Source organism: Bos javanicus, chromosome 23 (genome assembly GCF_032452875.1).
Source record: "Bos javanicus breed banteng chromosome 23, ARS-OSU_banteng_1.0, whole genome shotgun sequence".
NCBI classification, from domain to species: domain Eukaryota; kingdom Metazoa; phylum Chordata; class Mammalia; order Artiodactyla; family Bovidae; genus Bos; species Bos javanicus.
The window spans coordinates 31198909-31215416 of NC_083890.1; the positions used below are offsets into that span (position 1 = coordinate 31198909).

The 16508-nt window shown below is 36.1% G+C and overlaps 1 protein-coding gene across 1 annotated transcript; it reads left to right on the forward strand.

Moving 5' to 3' along the window:
- The first annotated feature begins 10822 nt into the window (after positions 1 to 10822).
- LOC133235952 (putative olfactory receptor 2W6) lies at positions 10823 to 11907 on the forward strand. Its single transcript, XM_061397719.1, has one exon. It carries the CDS (start codon positions 10823 to 10825, stop codon positions 11750 to 11752), a length of 930 nt encoding a protein of 309 aa, XP_061253703.1. The 3' UTR covers positions 11753 to 11907.
- The last annotated feature ends 4601 nt before the right edge of the window (positions 11908 to 16508 follow it).

Below are 16508 nucleotides of genomic sequence, written 5' to 3' on the forward strand. Positions count from 1 at the left end.
GTTCATGGTTCACATATTGCTGAAGCCTGGCTTGGAAAATTTTGAGCATTACTTTACTAGCATGTGAGATGAGTGCAATTGTGCGGTAGTTTGAGCATTCTTTGGCATTGCGTTTCTTTGGGATTGGAATGAAAACTGACTTTTTCCAGTCCTGTGACCACTGCTGAGTTTTCCAAATTTGCTGGCATATTGAGTGCAGCACTTTCACAGCATCATCTTTCAGGATTTGAAAGAGCTCAACTGGAATTCCATCACCTCCACTAGCTTTGTTCGTAGTGATGCTTTCTAAGGCCCACTTGACTTCACATTCCAGGATGTCTGGTTCTAGGCGAGTGATCACATCATTGTGATTATCTTGGTTGTGAAGATCTTAGACATCTTTTATTTGTCGGTCTCTGACAGGATTGGAACTGATTTTGGAAGCACTGTTCATTTGTCCTGAATGAAATCAGCTACCACCTTCTTTATGGGAAAAATCTCCAACTGATGTTGGCAGAATTCATAGCACACCTCCCATCAAGATTCAAATAGATTCTTAATATCTCTTCCTAGAATTAGTCAATATCCTATAAGTTAAAAGGTCCTTCAAGTCATAAAGCCCATAACAGAAGATTACATGGTCAAGGCCTCATTCCTACCTAACCCATGTAACACTCCTCTTTCACTGGTGAGAAAACCTAGGACTAGAGCTATATAGGTTTATGCAGGACCTTGCAGCAATAAACAACAGTGATCTCCTTCGACACTCTGTTGTTCATAACTCTCATAGGCAACTAACATCCATTCCCACCAGAAGTAAATTCTTTACTATAATGATTTATTCAGTGCATTATTTATTATTCTAATTGGTGAAGCAAGCCAATACCTTTTTGCCCTTAGAGCCTACTCCTTTAAAAATTACCTATACTTTTTTTTTTTTTCCAAAATGTTCATTGTAAAAGACAGCAAGTCTTCAGCATGTTATATTTACTATCACCTTATAGATTGATTGAAATAATTGACAATTACTGAATAATGACCAAGCACTAACTTTGCTAGGCACTAGGAATACAGTGGTAAACACAATGCTTAATGAGAAATAAATATATTTTAGAGTAGAAAAATAATGTGCAATCAAAAAATATAATAGAATCAATAACAATGTTCATCTCTTTCTCTGTCTTACATAGGGTAGTACTTTTGGCACAATGTTGTAACTTTTCTTTATCACCCTCCTTACTTTCCTTATGAAATCCTCAAAGACAGATAACACAACATTTCACAATGCCTGTAAATATATTTGATAAATAAAAGTTTATGAATCCCCAGAGTAATTCTGCATTAAGAGTTTTTATGGGGATTGCTGCTGAAGATTAAGCACGAAAGAACAACAAAAAGTCACTGATCAGAGAATAGGTCTCCTAGAAACTCCAACTAAATCCCTGCTCAACAAAATGCCATTTAAAAGCAAAGGGATCGTTATTCCAATTATGTTGGGAAAGTTGAGATTTGATGGCGTGCATGATGTTGTTGGGTAAATCCTCAGGGCTGCTGAGTAACTCTTAGAGGCAACTGTAAAGCAAAGGGAACACAACAGTGATGGGAGCTGAGTCATGTTAGCTTTCCACTGCAATTGGTCCTTAACTGACTGATTCTCCAAGACGTAACCCTAGAGATTGCTCCATTTTGTGAGTGATAATGAAACTCAGTTGAAACTTTTTAATAACTGCATGCAGCATGGGGAGGCCATGTTAATCAGCTCTCCTGTTCAAAGAGCTGAATCCCTGTGGACATAGAGAAAACAAGATTATGCTTATCAGTAGTTCAATTCTGTCATTATAATGAGATCTCTAGGGTCTTGTTTTCCTTCCAACTTGTGTAAAGAGCAGCAGAAGTTGAAAATCACTCTTCCTCTTGCTCTAGTTTTAAACAGTACTCATTGACCTCATCATGACCTTAGAATCCCTTCAGATTCTCTGTCATCATCCAGAGGGAAACACATGAGTGAATGTAGCCATGTTTGACTATTACAAGAAAATAGAAATGGCCTAAGAGAAACTACTTTTCTCAATAGATCCAAACATTTCACATTCTTCAGTTTTTTTCAATCTATAATTTCATCTCTTCTTTCTGATCTCCTTTAGAACATAACTGTTAAGACAAATAAGTCACTTGTTCAGTGAAATAATTGGCAGGTTATATTTTCTTTTCACCTAGAAGACAAGAAGAAAGTAAATGACTCAAACAAAAGCCTGCATTTCTTCTTGGTTTGGATTTATCAATTTTATATTCATATAAACAACTGCAAAATATTTAATCATAGAAAGCAATGTACTAGTACACCTAACCTTTTCCCAAACTTATTCACTCTGTTACCTTGAAAAATACCAAGAAGGAAATCAAGCTAATGTGTTTTCTTTTTTAAAAAACCTAGCCATCTGTGTAAAAATATTTTTTGTTTACAAGTTCCATTTGAGCATACAGAATCAAAGTGAAGTTTAATTTACAGGGAAATGAAAGTTTTTAGTGTAATAGATTTTTGATCTCGGTTCTACAAATCATTTTTCTGCTTTGATTTTGAAAATCATATGTTTTCTCTATCTAAATGTCAAACTGAAAGAGCCAAAATTATTTATTTCCTACCAAATTCCTGGGTATTGTGAGGAAATAATGAGGTGATGAATTTAATTATGTGGTTACATTAATGTGGGTCAGACATCTGGGCAGCAGTAGAGCTCTGGATCAATGTGATTCTGTTTTATAAAGCAAAATCATGGGCTCTATACCACATGTCTGCAACTGCTTGTAATAATTTTTATACTTTAGAGATGTGATGCAAGCGTTTGTATTTTTTGGGAGGTTACAATTGTTCTAGAGACTAACCTAAATATTAAACTTCAGTCAAATTACTTTTATTCCATTCCAAAATTTTATTTATCCCTTTTAAATGTTAAGGTAACATATACTCATGGTTATATGTTACATTTTTATATGGTTATATTAACTTTTTTAATTTAGAAGATTGAAAATCCACTTTCTTCAAACTCTCTAATTATCTTTGCATATTTATGCAAACCATAGAAATGGGAATGCACTATATCTGACATTTTGAAACTTTGAAAAGTTTATTTTATACTAAAATAATTAAGTTTAATACTTTTATTAATTTAAATATATTGTTTTAAATATAATTTAAATTTAATATAATTTTAGTATGTTCAATATAGTTAATACATATGTTTAAAATATTTAATACAGAATATGCTTAAAATACACTTAAATATTGTCTTCCATATCAATAAAACACACCAGGGTTTTTTTTCATGTGTGATTTTTCTGTTACTTTACAACTCTGCAAACATTTATTTAACCACTATACAGCCAATAGTCTAGTGGTTTTCTCCACTTTCTTCAATTTCAGTCTGAATTTGGCAATAAGGAGTTCATGATCTGAGCCATAGTCAGCTCCCAGTCTTGTTTTTGCTGAGTATAGAGCTTCTCCATCTTTGGCTGCAAAGAATATAATCAATCTGATTCAGGTGTTGACCATCTGGTGATGTCCATGTGTAGAGTCTTTTCTTGTGTTGTTGGAAGAGGGTTTTTGTTATGACCAGTGCATTCTTTTGGCAGAACTCTATTAGCCTTTGCCCTGCTTTGTTTTGTACTCCAAGGCCAAATTTGCCTGTTACTCCAGGTGTTTCTTGACTTCCTGCTTTTGCATTCCAGTCCCCCATAATGAAGAGGACATCTTTTTTGGGTGTTAGTTCTAGAAGGTCTTGTAGGTCTTCATAGAACTGTTCAACTTCAGCTTCTTCAGCATTACTGGTCGGGGCATAGACTTAGATTACTGTGATATTGAATGGTTTGCCTTGGAAACAAACAGAGATCATTCTGTCATTTTTGAGATTGCATCCAAGTACTGCATTTTGGACTCTTTTGTTGACTATGATGGCTACTCCATTTCTTCTAAGGGATTCCTGCCCACAGTAGTAGATATAATGGTCATCTGAGTTAAATTCATCCATTCCAGTCCATCTTAGTTCACTGATTCCTAGAATGTTGATGTTCACTCTTGTCATCTCCTGTTTGACCACTTCCAATTTGCTTTGATTCATGGACCTAACATTCCAGGTTCCTATGCAATATTGCTCTTTACAGTATCGAACCTTTCTTCTATCACCAGTCCCTTCCACAACTGGGTATTGTTTTGCTTTGGCTCCATCCATCCCTTCATTCTTTCTGGAGTTATTTCTCCACTGATCTCTAATAGCATATTGGGCACCTACGAACCTGGGGAGTTCATCTTTCAGTGTCCTAACTGTTTGCCTTTTCATACTGTCCATGGGGTTCTCAAGGTAAGAATACTGAAGTGGTTTGACTTATGACTATACAGTGGAAGTGAGAAATAGATTTAAGGGACTAGATCTGATAGACAGACTGCCTGATGAACTATGGAGGAGGTTCGTGACATTGTACTGGAGACAGGAATCAAGACCATCCCCAAGAAAAAGAAATGTAAAAAAGCAAAATGGTTGTCTGAGGAGGCCTTAAAAATAGTTGTGAAAAGAAGGGAAGTGAAAAGCAAAGGAGAAAAGGAAAGTTACCCATTTGAGTGCAGAGTTCCAAAGAATAGCAAGGAGAGATAAGAAAGCCTTCCTCAGCAATCAGTGCAAAGAAATAGAGGAAAACAATAGAATGGGAAAGACTAAAGATCAGGGATACCAAGGGAACATTTCATGCAAAGATGGGCTCGATAAAGGACAGAAATGGTAAGGCCCTAACAGAAACAGAAGATATTAAGAAGAGGTGGCAAGAATACACAGAAGAACTGTACAAAAAAGATCTTCATGACCCAGATAATCACGATGGTGTGATCACTCACCTAGAGCCAGACATCCTGGAATGTGAAGTCAAGTGAGCCTTAGAAAGCATCACTACGAACAAAGCTAGTGGAGGTGATGGAATTCCAACTGAGCTATTTCAAATCCCGAAAGATGATGCTGTGAAAGTGCTACACTCAATATGCAAATTTGGAAAACTCAGCAGTGGCCACAGGACTGGAAAAGGTCAATTTTCTTTCCAATCCCAAAGAAAGGCAATGCCAAAGAATGCTCAAACTGCAATTGCACTCAACTAACATGCTAGTAAAGTGATGCTTAAAATTCTCCAAGCCAGGCTTCAGCAATATGTGAACCATGAACTTCCAGATGTTAAGCTGGCTTTAGAAAAGGCAGAGGAACCAGAGATCAAATTGCCAACATCCACTGGATCACTGAAAAAGCAAGAGTTCCAGAAAAACATCTACTTCTGCTTTATTGACTATGACAAAGCCTTTGACTGGGTGGATCACAATAAACTGTGGAAAATTTTGAAAGAGATGGGAATACCAGACCACCTGATCTGCCTCTTGAGAAACCCATATGCAGGTCATGAAGCAACAGTTAGAACTGGACATGGAACAACAGACTGGTTCCAAATAGGAAAATGAGTACATCAAGGCTGTATATTGTTACCCTGCTTTTTTAACTTATATGCAGTGTACATCATGAGAAATGCTGGGCTGGAAGAAGCACAAACTGGAATCAAGATTGCTGGAAGAAAATATCAATAACCTCAGATATGCAGATGACACTACCCTTATGGCAGAAAGTGAAGAAGAATGAAAGAGCCTCTTGATGAAAGCGAAAGAGGAGAGTGAAAAATTTGGCTTAAAGCTCAACATTCAGAAAACGAAGATCATGGCATCTGGTCCCATCACTTCATGGGAAATAGATGGGGAAACAGTGGAAACAGTGACTGACTTTATTTCCTGGGCTCCAAAATCACTGCAGATGGTGACTGCAGCCATGAAATAAAAAAACGCATACTCCTTGGAAAGAAAGTTATGACCAACCTAGATAGCATATTGAAAAGCAGAGACATTACTTTGTCAACAAAGGTCTGTCTAGTCAAGGTTATGGTTTTTCCAGTAGTCATGTATGGATGTGAAAGTTGGACTATAAAGTCAGCTGAGCAAAGAATTGATGCTTCTGAACCGTGGTATTGGAGAAGACTCTTGAGAGTCCGGTGGACTGCAAGGAGATGCAACCAGTCCATCCTAAAGGAGATCAGTCCTGGGTGTTCATTGGAAGGACTGATGTTGAAGCTGAAACTCCATTACTTTGGTCACCTGATGCGAAGTGCTGACTCCTTGGAAAAGACCCTGATGCTGGGAAAGATTGAAGGCAGGAGGAGAAGAGGACGACAGAGGATGAGATGGTTGGATGGCATCACCGACTCAATGGACATAGGTTTGGGTGGACTCTGGGAGTTGGTGATGGACAGGGAGGCCTGGAGTGCTGAGGTTCATGGGGTTAAAAATAGTCGGACACCACTGAGGGACTGAACTGAACTGATTCAGCCAATGGACATTTAGTCTGTTTCCTTTTTTAGCTACAATGTAACTGTGCTACATAGAACTTTATGTATACTTATAAAGGCAGTCCTAATGGTTAATCCCATGAAGTGAAATTAATGAATCAAAGACATGTAATTTGGCAAAATTGTCCTCCAAAAATTTAAACCAAATGCAAGATATGAGTGCCATTTTTGTTATATCTTCACAAACTCTGAATGTTATCAAGCTGAAAGGTATTTGCAATACAATCAGAGAAAAGTAATATCTCATTGTTTTGATTGTAGTTATTTAAGTATAGAGGTTCCCCTTCATGTATCACTGTCTTGTCATGGCAAAGGGGCTTGCAGAACTCAATGAAGCTATGAGCCATGCTGTGACTAAACCACTGCCACCACCACCAATGAATTTTAAATAACTTCAGTTGGGGAAAATATGTAAGTTCTAATGGGTCACATCAGTGACTATGATTAGTGCTTATTCTCAGGTTTTGCACCATCCTTAGGGGAATTGTTTAGGCTTTCATTTCACTGAATGTGGAAATGATGTTATCATTTTGGGGGTTTGGAGTGGGGGGGAGCCACAGTTTTATCTTCTCCAAAAGATAATCAATGTGGTTTCCATGTTTCCTTTGAATACAATTTAAAGAACACCATACAACCAAATCTCATATATTTATTCTATATTTACTATATTTCAGTAACTTTACCAATCTAAGTAAAAATAAAACTTATAAGTCAAGTGACAAAAAGAAACATAACATGCTTTTTTATATTATCTTTTTAAAAACTGATTAAAATAGAAAAAAATTAGACTTTCAAATTCTTTCCTTAGACAAAAGACTAAGTCTCATTTCAATTTAAGAATAAAAAGGTTTCCAAAAGCTGTTCATATTTGCACTATGTTGCCAAGCTTGATTTTTTTGCCCCACCGAATACCAGCAATACTTTTCCATAGAAATAAAGGTATTCAAATTGTGAGGATATGGACAAAAGAACCTAACAGTTTTGATTCTCAATCATCTGCTATTATTGCAAGATTACCCCTAAGAATACGCTCTATTCCCTTTGACAGCCCAGCTAATTACCCAAAGGAGTGTTCATTCCCCATGATCTCAGTAAGAAAGTATGTTATGCCTGCTTTCAGGCACCATTTTTGATGCTAAGAGATTAGTCCTCTGGTTGGTTTGTTTTTGTTTTTGTTTTTTTTTCAATCTGGGTCTACAAGAGTGTCCTCAGCTGCACTGCTTATCTTCTGGGGGCTTTAGCTGACAGCTCCTGAAGGCCTCCTGCAGGCTGGGTATTTGGCCCAAATGGCAGGCAGACAGAAGGAATACTAATGCTATTTTCTGTTTCAATTGCCTCTTTTCTCCATAATTTAACTACCATATGGCACTTATTCCACTTTGCCTTTTCTATGAGGTAGTGATATACCATTACTCCATCACTTTACTCAAATTGTAAGAAAAGGAATTCACACAGCCTTTACAGCTCTTACCTTCAGGAAGAAACTAGACTCTAATGCATGGGAGACAGTTTGGCATCCCCTTTCTTGACAAAGTTAAGATCTTTGTAACCACTTCTATATAATTTCTGGTGCATTAGTCTCATATCACCCTGTTGTTACTTTCTACCTATATTAACTGCATAATCTCCATAAAATCCCAGACAACAAATCCCAACCAGGGGGAAAAAATATTAATATGTGGTTTCCCTAGATCACTTGGGAAAGCTGAAAACAGGTAAGCCTAAATAACTAAGAAAAAATTTTTAAATTTCTTTCTTTCCCTTTGGTATACTGTATTTGGCTGTGGAAAATAAATTTGCTATAATAACTTTGAAGTTGAGAAGATTTCACGAAAAATAAGCTTTTTATTAGAAAATCAAAATATTTGTGGCTACGATATGTGCTACTCTGCTTTATTTTTCTCAAGCCTACTAGTTGTATATATTATTATTAATTGTCTTGATCACACAGCAATCTAGATATTTTATAATATTAATTTAATAACTTTACTCTTTATTTATGCCTAAGTTATCAAAGAATCAATAGGACTAAGAGTTCGAGGTGTGTTTTCTTCTGTGCCCACTGTTCTGCTTTTTTTCACACTTGTCTCCTTTTCATGGAAATCCCTCAGAAATCACCCAACTAAAAATATAAAAAAAAAAATTCAACATTTCTATTTTCTTAGGTAAGCATGTGTTTGATGCCACAGAATAATTAGATTTCTCATTTTATTCTTCTGTGGATACAGTCTTTACAGGAGGAACTCTTTAGATAATATTTTTAAAAAATTTTACCATGCTTCCATAACAGAGGGTATATAGTTTTTATGACAATAACACTAGTTAATGGCATTATAAATTGTGATAGAAAAAAAATTATGGTAGACATAGATTTTGAGTTTTCAGATAGCTGAATTTTAGGAACTCTTAAAATTTTACTTTTAACAGTTTTTCTTTTAAACAAAACAAAATTTTATTTTTCTTCGTAATCATCAAGAAGAAAATGTGGGTATTTTTAACAAGAAATCAGAAGAAAGAAGTTACTTTCATACTTAAAGTAAATATACTTTTTTTTTTTTAGATTCTACATTTTTGTATAATCAAGCATTAGAAATTAACAAATTATTAGGACGGCATTATAATGGTTTACCTGGATATAAAGTAACACTGGTAGCACTAAAAACAAATCTACTCATTCAATGAGTATTTACTGAGCCTCTGCTACTTGCCTGGCACCAGACTAGGTACTAGGGATACAGTGGTATTTAAATCAAATATGACAGAGTCCAGGCCTTCACAGAACTTAGTCTCACGGTGAGAGAAAATTAAAGACATAAATAAAAGCACAGGATGCTGCTGGAGCTGTTGCCAGCCAGTTGCAATAATACATCAATAATTTACAATAATTAGGATAATGATTATTTTCTGGATATCTGGAGACTTTAGAACAGTCTTTTGGACTCTGTGGGAGAGGGAGAGGGTGGGATGATTTGGGAGAATGGCATTGAAATACGTATAATATCATATATGGAATGAGTAGCCAGTCCAGGTTCAGTGCACGATACTGGATGCTTGGGGCTGGTGCGCTGGGACGACCCAGAGGGATGGTATGGGGAGGGAGGAGGGAGGAGGGTTCAGGATGGGGAACACGTGTATACCTGTGGCGGATTCATTTCGATATTTGGCAAAAACCAATACAATATTGTAAAGTTTAAAAAAAAAAAAAAAGTTAATGAATGAAGCTAATTCCAAGCTTCTTATGGGTAGGTTTTACAGCTGCAGTGAGGTCAAGGGGTTGGTAGGTTAACTGGAAGAGGATCACATGGTACTCATGAGTAACTTTATTAAATATACTCTTAATTTAAATTTTCTTTCAATTGTAATTGTTTAAGAAAATAATTGTGGTATTTAGTTTCATTATTACCCTAATGCTCTTTATTCCAAATAAAAATCTGTCTTTTATGGACTCAATACTCTCTCTATTTTTCTTAGCCATATTAGGGCCAATCTTTTCTTTTTTTACTTTTTAAAGTTACTCTTTATGTACTGCACTATCTTTCCTTTTTTCTCCATTCATCCTGATTGCCATGCACTTCTCTTCTGCAAGATAATCATGTTGTTCTGATGTTTCTAAAAGCCTAAGAAATTATACCCAAAGTTGTCATTTTATTACTGGATAGAATGTCCTCTCTGACCCTAGAAATTTAGATTGCAGAATTCTATTTCTTTCAAAGAAATTAATGATATAGATCTGAGTTGACAGCATTTCATGGGAAGAACTGGGGTGTTTAGTAGATACAATAATAATGTAAGTGAAAATGATGACACTATGAAGCAAATACGTACTTAAACAACATTAATAAGATTATAATAGTCCAGATCATGGTAGACAGTTTTTTTTGTGTGTGATTTTCAAATCATGTCTTGGATACTGAGATTAGTCTTGGTTGTCAGATTTTCAGAAGGTCATTGTCAAGATTTAGGATATTTGGAAGACATCTACTAAGGTGATAATATACCTGATAACCTTGTTATAAGAACTATTGAAGGAAACTGAATGCTTTGGTCTAAAGAAAATTTAGGTGTGGTAACTCTTTTAAAATATTTTAATGATGGTCATATTAAGAGATATTAAGATATGATATATGCTCAATAAGATTAAAATACTTTGTCTTATGAATAAGGGGAAATTTACTACTTGATAAAAAGTTATTGATTCTCGTTTTAAATTTTCCAACAATGAAATAATCTGCCTATATGTTTGAACAAATGATAAACAAATTATGTGCCTGGGCAGAAGCTATTCAAATATTAAATGGGTTGTGAGACTTGATGTCTTACATGTTCCTTAAAAATCCTGATTTTCAATGGTTTTCAGAAAATAAAGATTAAGAATTCTTTATTCCATTCTTACCAGTTATACAGATGATATGAAAAGAAGGCAATGGAAAAATCCAATGACAGCTCAGAGTATGGTTTTATCTTAGTGGGCTTCTCTGATCGTCCCAAGCTGGAGATGGTGCTCTTCATAGTAAATTTTACTCTGTATTCAGTGGCTGTCCTGGGAAATTCAGCCATAATCCTTGTGTGTATATTAGACTCTCGACTTCATACACCAATGTACTTCTTTCTGGCAAATCTTTCCTTTTTAGATCTCTGCTTCAGTACTAGCTGTGTCCCCCAGATGCTGGTTAACCTCTGGGGCCCTGATAAGACCATCAGCTATGCGGGCTGTGTTGTCCAGCTTTTCTCTTTCCTTTCTGTTGGAGGAGTCGAGTGCCTCCTTCTGGCTGTCATGGCCTATGACCGCTATGCTGCAGTCTGCAGGCCCTTGTATTATACGGTCATTATGCACCCCCAGCTGTGCTTACGACTGGTGGCTGTGGCCTGGGGAAGTGGGCTGGTCAGTGCCATCGTCATGTCCCCACTGACAATGACTCTCTCCAGATGTGGTCAGCGACGAGTTAACCATTTCCTCTGTGAAATGCCGGCCCTGATCAAGATGGCTTGTGTGGACGCTCGTGCAGTGGAAATGCTGGGCTTCACCTTTGCCATTCTCATTGTCCTACTGCCCCTCACTCTTATTCTTGTCTCCTACGGCTACATCACAGCAGCTGTGCTGAGGATCAAGTCAGCTGCTGGGCGCCGGAAGGCCTTCAATACCTGTAGCTCCCATCTCACTGTGGTCTCCTTGTTCTATGGGAGCATCATCTATATGTATATGCAGCCAGGAAACAGCTCTTCCCAAGACCAAGGCAAGTTTCTCACCCTCTTCTACAACCTGGTTACTCCCATGTTGAATCCACTCATCTACACCTTAAGGAATAAGGAGGTGAAAGGGGCACTGAAAAAGGTTTTGGGGAGGCAACAATGAAACATAGAGGTATGCTAAGTTATAATGTCCTAGGAAATTTTTTTTCAAACATTACTGTTTATGTTGTGCTTAAAATAACTTTAGCCAATGTACCAAACACTCTTGGATTTGTTTTTTAAAAGTGGATAAATACACCTAAGTGTATCCAGAGTCAAGGTGAATCAACCCAAAACCTTAGGTACACACAATATGGATGTAACTTTACCGTGTGAGCCACCAGGGAAGCCCACTATATATCCTAAGTTATAAAACTGAGTAGATACTTTTAAGCCTCTTAATAAAAACTTTGTAGCTATTTTCATCTTGATTTTTTAAATGGAAAAACTATTCCCTGGTGGCTCAGATGGTAAAGATTCTGCCTGCAATGTGGGAGACCTGGTTGGATCCCTGGGTCAGGAAGATCCCCTAGAGTAGGAAATGGCAACCCGCTCTAGTATTCTTGCCTGGCAAATCCCATGGACAGAAGAGCCTGGCAGACTACAGTCCCGGAGGTCACAAAGAGTTAGACACAACTGAGAGACTAACACTACTACTATGGTCTATAGCTCCTATGTAAATGAGCCTGAGTCACAGAGAAGATAATTAGAATTCAGAAGTGTGTATACATATCTGAACCTTTTCCATTATCCACTAACAGTGCCTTTGTGAGAGTGGTGCGTGTAGGGGTGACCTAATAATCAGCCCCAGCCTGTATCCTTTATTTGTACATTCTTTCATCATGCTGATATGCCGTAGACTCCATATGAGCATTCTCACCATTCTCCCTAATGTTTCTTTATTATTAATATGATGACATCACCCCTTCCCACATTGTCCTGTGCAAATGCCCTGTCTAAATCCATCCCGTGCTTCAGTGGTCAACTCTAATATGATGTGTGTGTGTGCTTCGTGGCTCAATCATATCTGACTCTTTGTGACCCCATGGACTGTAGCCCACCAGCCTCCTCTGTCCATGGAATTCTTCAGGCAAGGACACTGGAATGGGTTGTCATACCTTCCTCTAGAGGCTCTTCCCAACCCAGGGATCGAACCCAGGTCTCCCGCATTTGCAGGCAGATTCTTTAATATTTGTAAAATTATCTGGGACTCTTTGATTTTAAACTGCTCTGTCACTTCTTCTAAACTGTTGTATTTTTATACAATGAAATGACCATTCTTCTAGTTAATTTTATTATATTTAGGTTTCTTATCTTTCCTATTAGATTGTAAGTTCCTCGATGATAGGGCTACTTATTTTTTATTCTTTCTTAGCACCATTCCAAGTACTGAGTTGCTAATAAAAATCTTATTTTTGGTGAAAACTTCGAAGTTCTTTCCAGTTTCTTTCCACTGGAGTATTTTATTGTATTAGGAGATCATTTTTTAAAAATTTTTATTCAAAGAAATGACTCTATAATATGAATCTATCCATCATCATTATGAGGCTTATTGAAAATAATATTTATCAACTTGAGGAGGGCACAAAATTCCACAGACATAGCTATTTATATCCATTCTGTGTGAAATTAAATATCACAATTAAAATTGATAAGAAAATTTAAATTAAAAGTATGTTTACTTTTTAAACATGAAAGTAACTTGTTTTTTTCTGGTTTCTAGTTTAAAATGCTATTTTTTCAAGAGGGAGGGGATATATGTATACTTATAGATGATTGATGTCTTTGTACAGCAGAAACCAACACAACATTGTAAGTGATTATCCTGCAATTAAAAATAAAATTTAAGAAGATAAAATTGAAAAATGCTATTTTTTCCCTTGATGATTATGAAGAAAAATAAAAATTTTGTTTTGCTTTGTATAATTAATAGTTTCTAAAATTCCAGAATTGATTGACTATCTGAAAAACAAAAATCTGTATCTACTATACTTTTTCCCATCATAATTTGTAATGTTATTAACTGCTATTATTACCATTCAAACTATTAGTGAAGTATGGCAGTCTTTAAAAATATTATCTCATGAGCTCCTGTAACAGACTGTAGTCACAGAAGAGTAAAATGAGGAATTTACTTATTCTAAGACATCAAACACATGCTTAGCTGAGGAAACAAAAATGTTGAATTCTTTTTAAAAGTTCTAGTCAGATGATTCTTAGGAACTTCACATGGGCATTTTTGTGAAAGTGCTGGATGGTCCACCATTCACCAGAGAATGCACCCACCGAGGTCTGCCATTTCCAACAGCTGAAGGAAAGGAGAGTATCTAATTTGTAAATTTGAAGGTGCTATAAGGCAAAGTTCCTTCTTAGTCCCCCAGATTGATGCCTGCTATAACTTTTAGTGGTGAAAACAAATTGAACTTTTGTTTTGGGGACAGTTTTCTAACAAACATTGCAATGTCAGTATCAATTAAACCAGGGTAATTAATAGGGCTGTTCAGAATATCTGTGGCTTTACTAATATTTTTCATCTAGCTCTATAAATTGCTGAGAAAGCAACTTATATACATGTTAAAATCTATTCAGCCATGGCTGTGGACTTGTCCATATCTCTCTTTAACTTTGTTAAATTTTGCTAAAAAGAAAAAATGAGACTAGTGATATGTTTATTCTCATGCATGTGAATAAAATCATTATGATGTATTTTGGCAAAATAACTTGTAAATTTATTAATTCACTTGCCGATGGATGTTGGTTGTAACTGCAAATCATATATGTTTGAAATGTATTATGTATTGGTAGGATCCTGAATCTTATGTAAAAAATTACCTCTAACCCTACTTCTTTTCAGATTGACCAAACTTGCATCAAAGGAGTGATTAGCTGTCTATTTGGACACACATATGAAAATTCCTGGTCATGGTGGGCAGAACCCCCTTACGACTATGAATAAACAATATAAAGATTTCATGTTTAGAACATTTTCTGACTTAGAAGTCACATTATGCCCAAAACTTACTTTCAAATCACTGCAAATGATCAGTCCAGATAGTATTAACATTACATTTAATTCAAACATATTAAGATTAAACTGTCTAATCCTTAAACATCTTGCTTCTTCGTTTGTATGCTGTGACATCCTTTTCATAGGGTGGATGCAGGTTTTCATAAAATTATAAGATACCTCAGATATTATGAAAACTTTTCTGTTTATGGATAGATTTTTCTCATTCATTTCTTATGATGTATATAATAACTGTTAGCATCCAGATTTAGTCCAGATTATACCCCAGGAGTGGGAAGGGATGGAAGATCAAAGAAGGCACTTCAAGGACTCCTGGTTTTCCTTGTTAAACACAAAAATACCACTGCACTAATTGGTGTAAGAATCTGAAATGATAAAGATAGGTAATTATAAGTAATATTTCAAATCTTACATGAACACATTGCCATATTATTGAATGTCAAGATGATTTAAATATTTTCCAAATTTCAATCAATTATCTTGTATTCAATCTATGACTATTACTGTTTATCCTTTAATTGCTCCTGGTCACGTAGCTCAAGAACTGCTGGGTTTTAAAGAAGGGTTACTTACTGTGTTTCTTTGTAGCATCTGTTTTTTCTAACATCCAGTCATCTGTTTCATCTAGGCAGTATACTGGAACTAGAGCAGTGAAGTCTACTGTGTTATTCAATTGGAGTTAGTGAGTTAGGGATCTTATAATGTTAGAAGTAGAGAAATGAAGAACGTGTCTATTTCAAAGTCCCATTTGCCTGATCATACCTGCACTCCTGTAGCCTTATTTTTTTCTTTCTCTATTACTATTTGCCCCACTGCAAAAAAAGTACTACTGCTTGTCTTCCTAATTTTTAAATTTATTTTTTATCAATAATCTTCTCTTTATTTATAATTCATTTACAATTTCCAGTCTCTATTCAAAAACCTTTGGCAGTTTTGTCAACTGTAAGTGTCCTATTCGTACAGAATGAAAACTTGAGGTATATTTAAGAAAAGATAAAATATAAATGTCTACCATATAACTGACACTATGCAAAGTTCTCAGGATTATATGACAAACAATATGTAGATGATCCTTGCCCTCACAGAGCTTATAGTTTAGAGTGGAATGCAGAGAATAATATGGCAACTATAATAGTGATATATGGATTTAGATGAGGTACTTACCTAAAACCCAAGGGATGAGGGATGTTTCTTGGAAGAAGTCGAGCTTCCCTGGTGGCTCTAGTGGTAAAGAGCCTACCTGCCAATGCAGAAGACCTGTGTTTGATCTCTGGGTGGGGAAGATCCCCTGGAGGAGTAAATGACAACCCACTCCAGTATTCTTGCCTGGAGAATCCCATAGACAGAGAAACCTGGTAGGCTACAGTCCATGGGGTTGCAAAGAGTCAGACATGACTGACATAGCACAAACGTAGATGAGGTATTTACCTAAAACCCAAGAGACAAGGGACATTTCTTGGAAGAAGTAGTACCCCACACAAGAGCTTTAACATGAGAGGACTAGAGTCAAGTAAAAGAGTGGCACATGGGAGAAGATGAAATGGCTTGGTATTGTGGAATGTGATGAGGGAATGAAATTCATTCAAACTGGAGAAGTAATAAAGGCTAGTGTATGCATGGTCTTGTAGTTCATGTTTACAAATTCTGTCTTTATGTTAAAAAAGAGAGGAGTGTTAAGTAATTTAAAGTAGTTACATGACTGAATTTGGATTTTAGAACTTATTCTGGCTGCAATGAATTAGAAAAGAGCAATATTGGAAAGTAGGAGACAATCTTGGGATGGCTACAATTATCTAGGTGAAAAATGCTGGTGATCTGTTATTCTGTGAAAGCTGCAAGAAAAAGAAGTGTA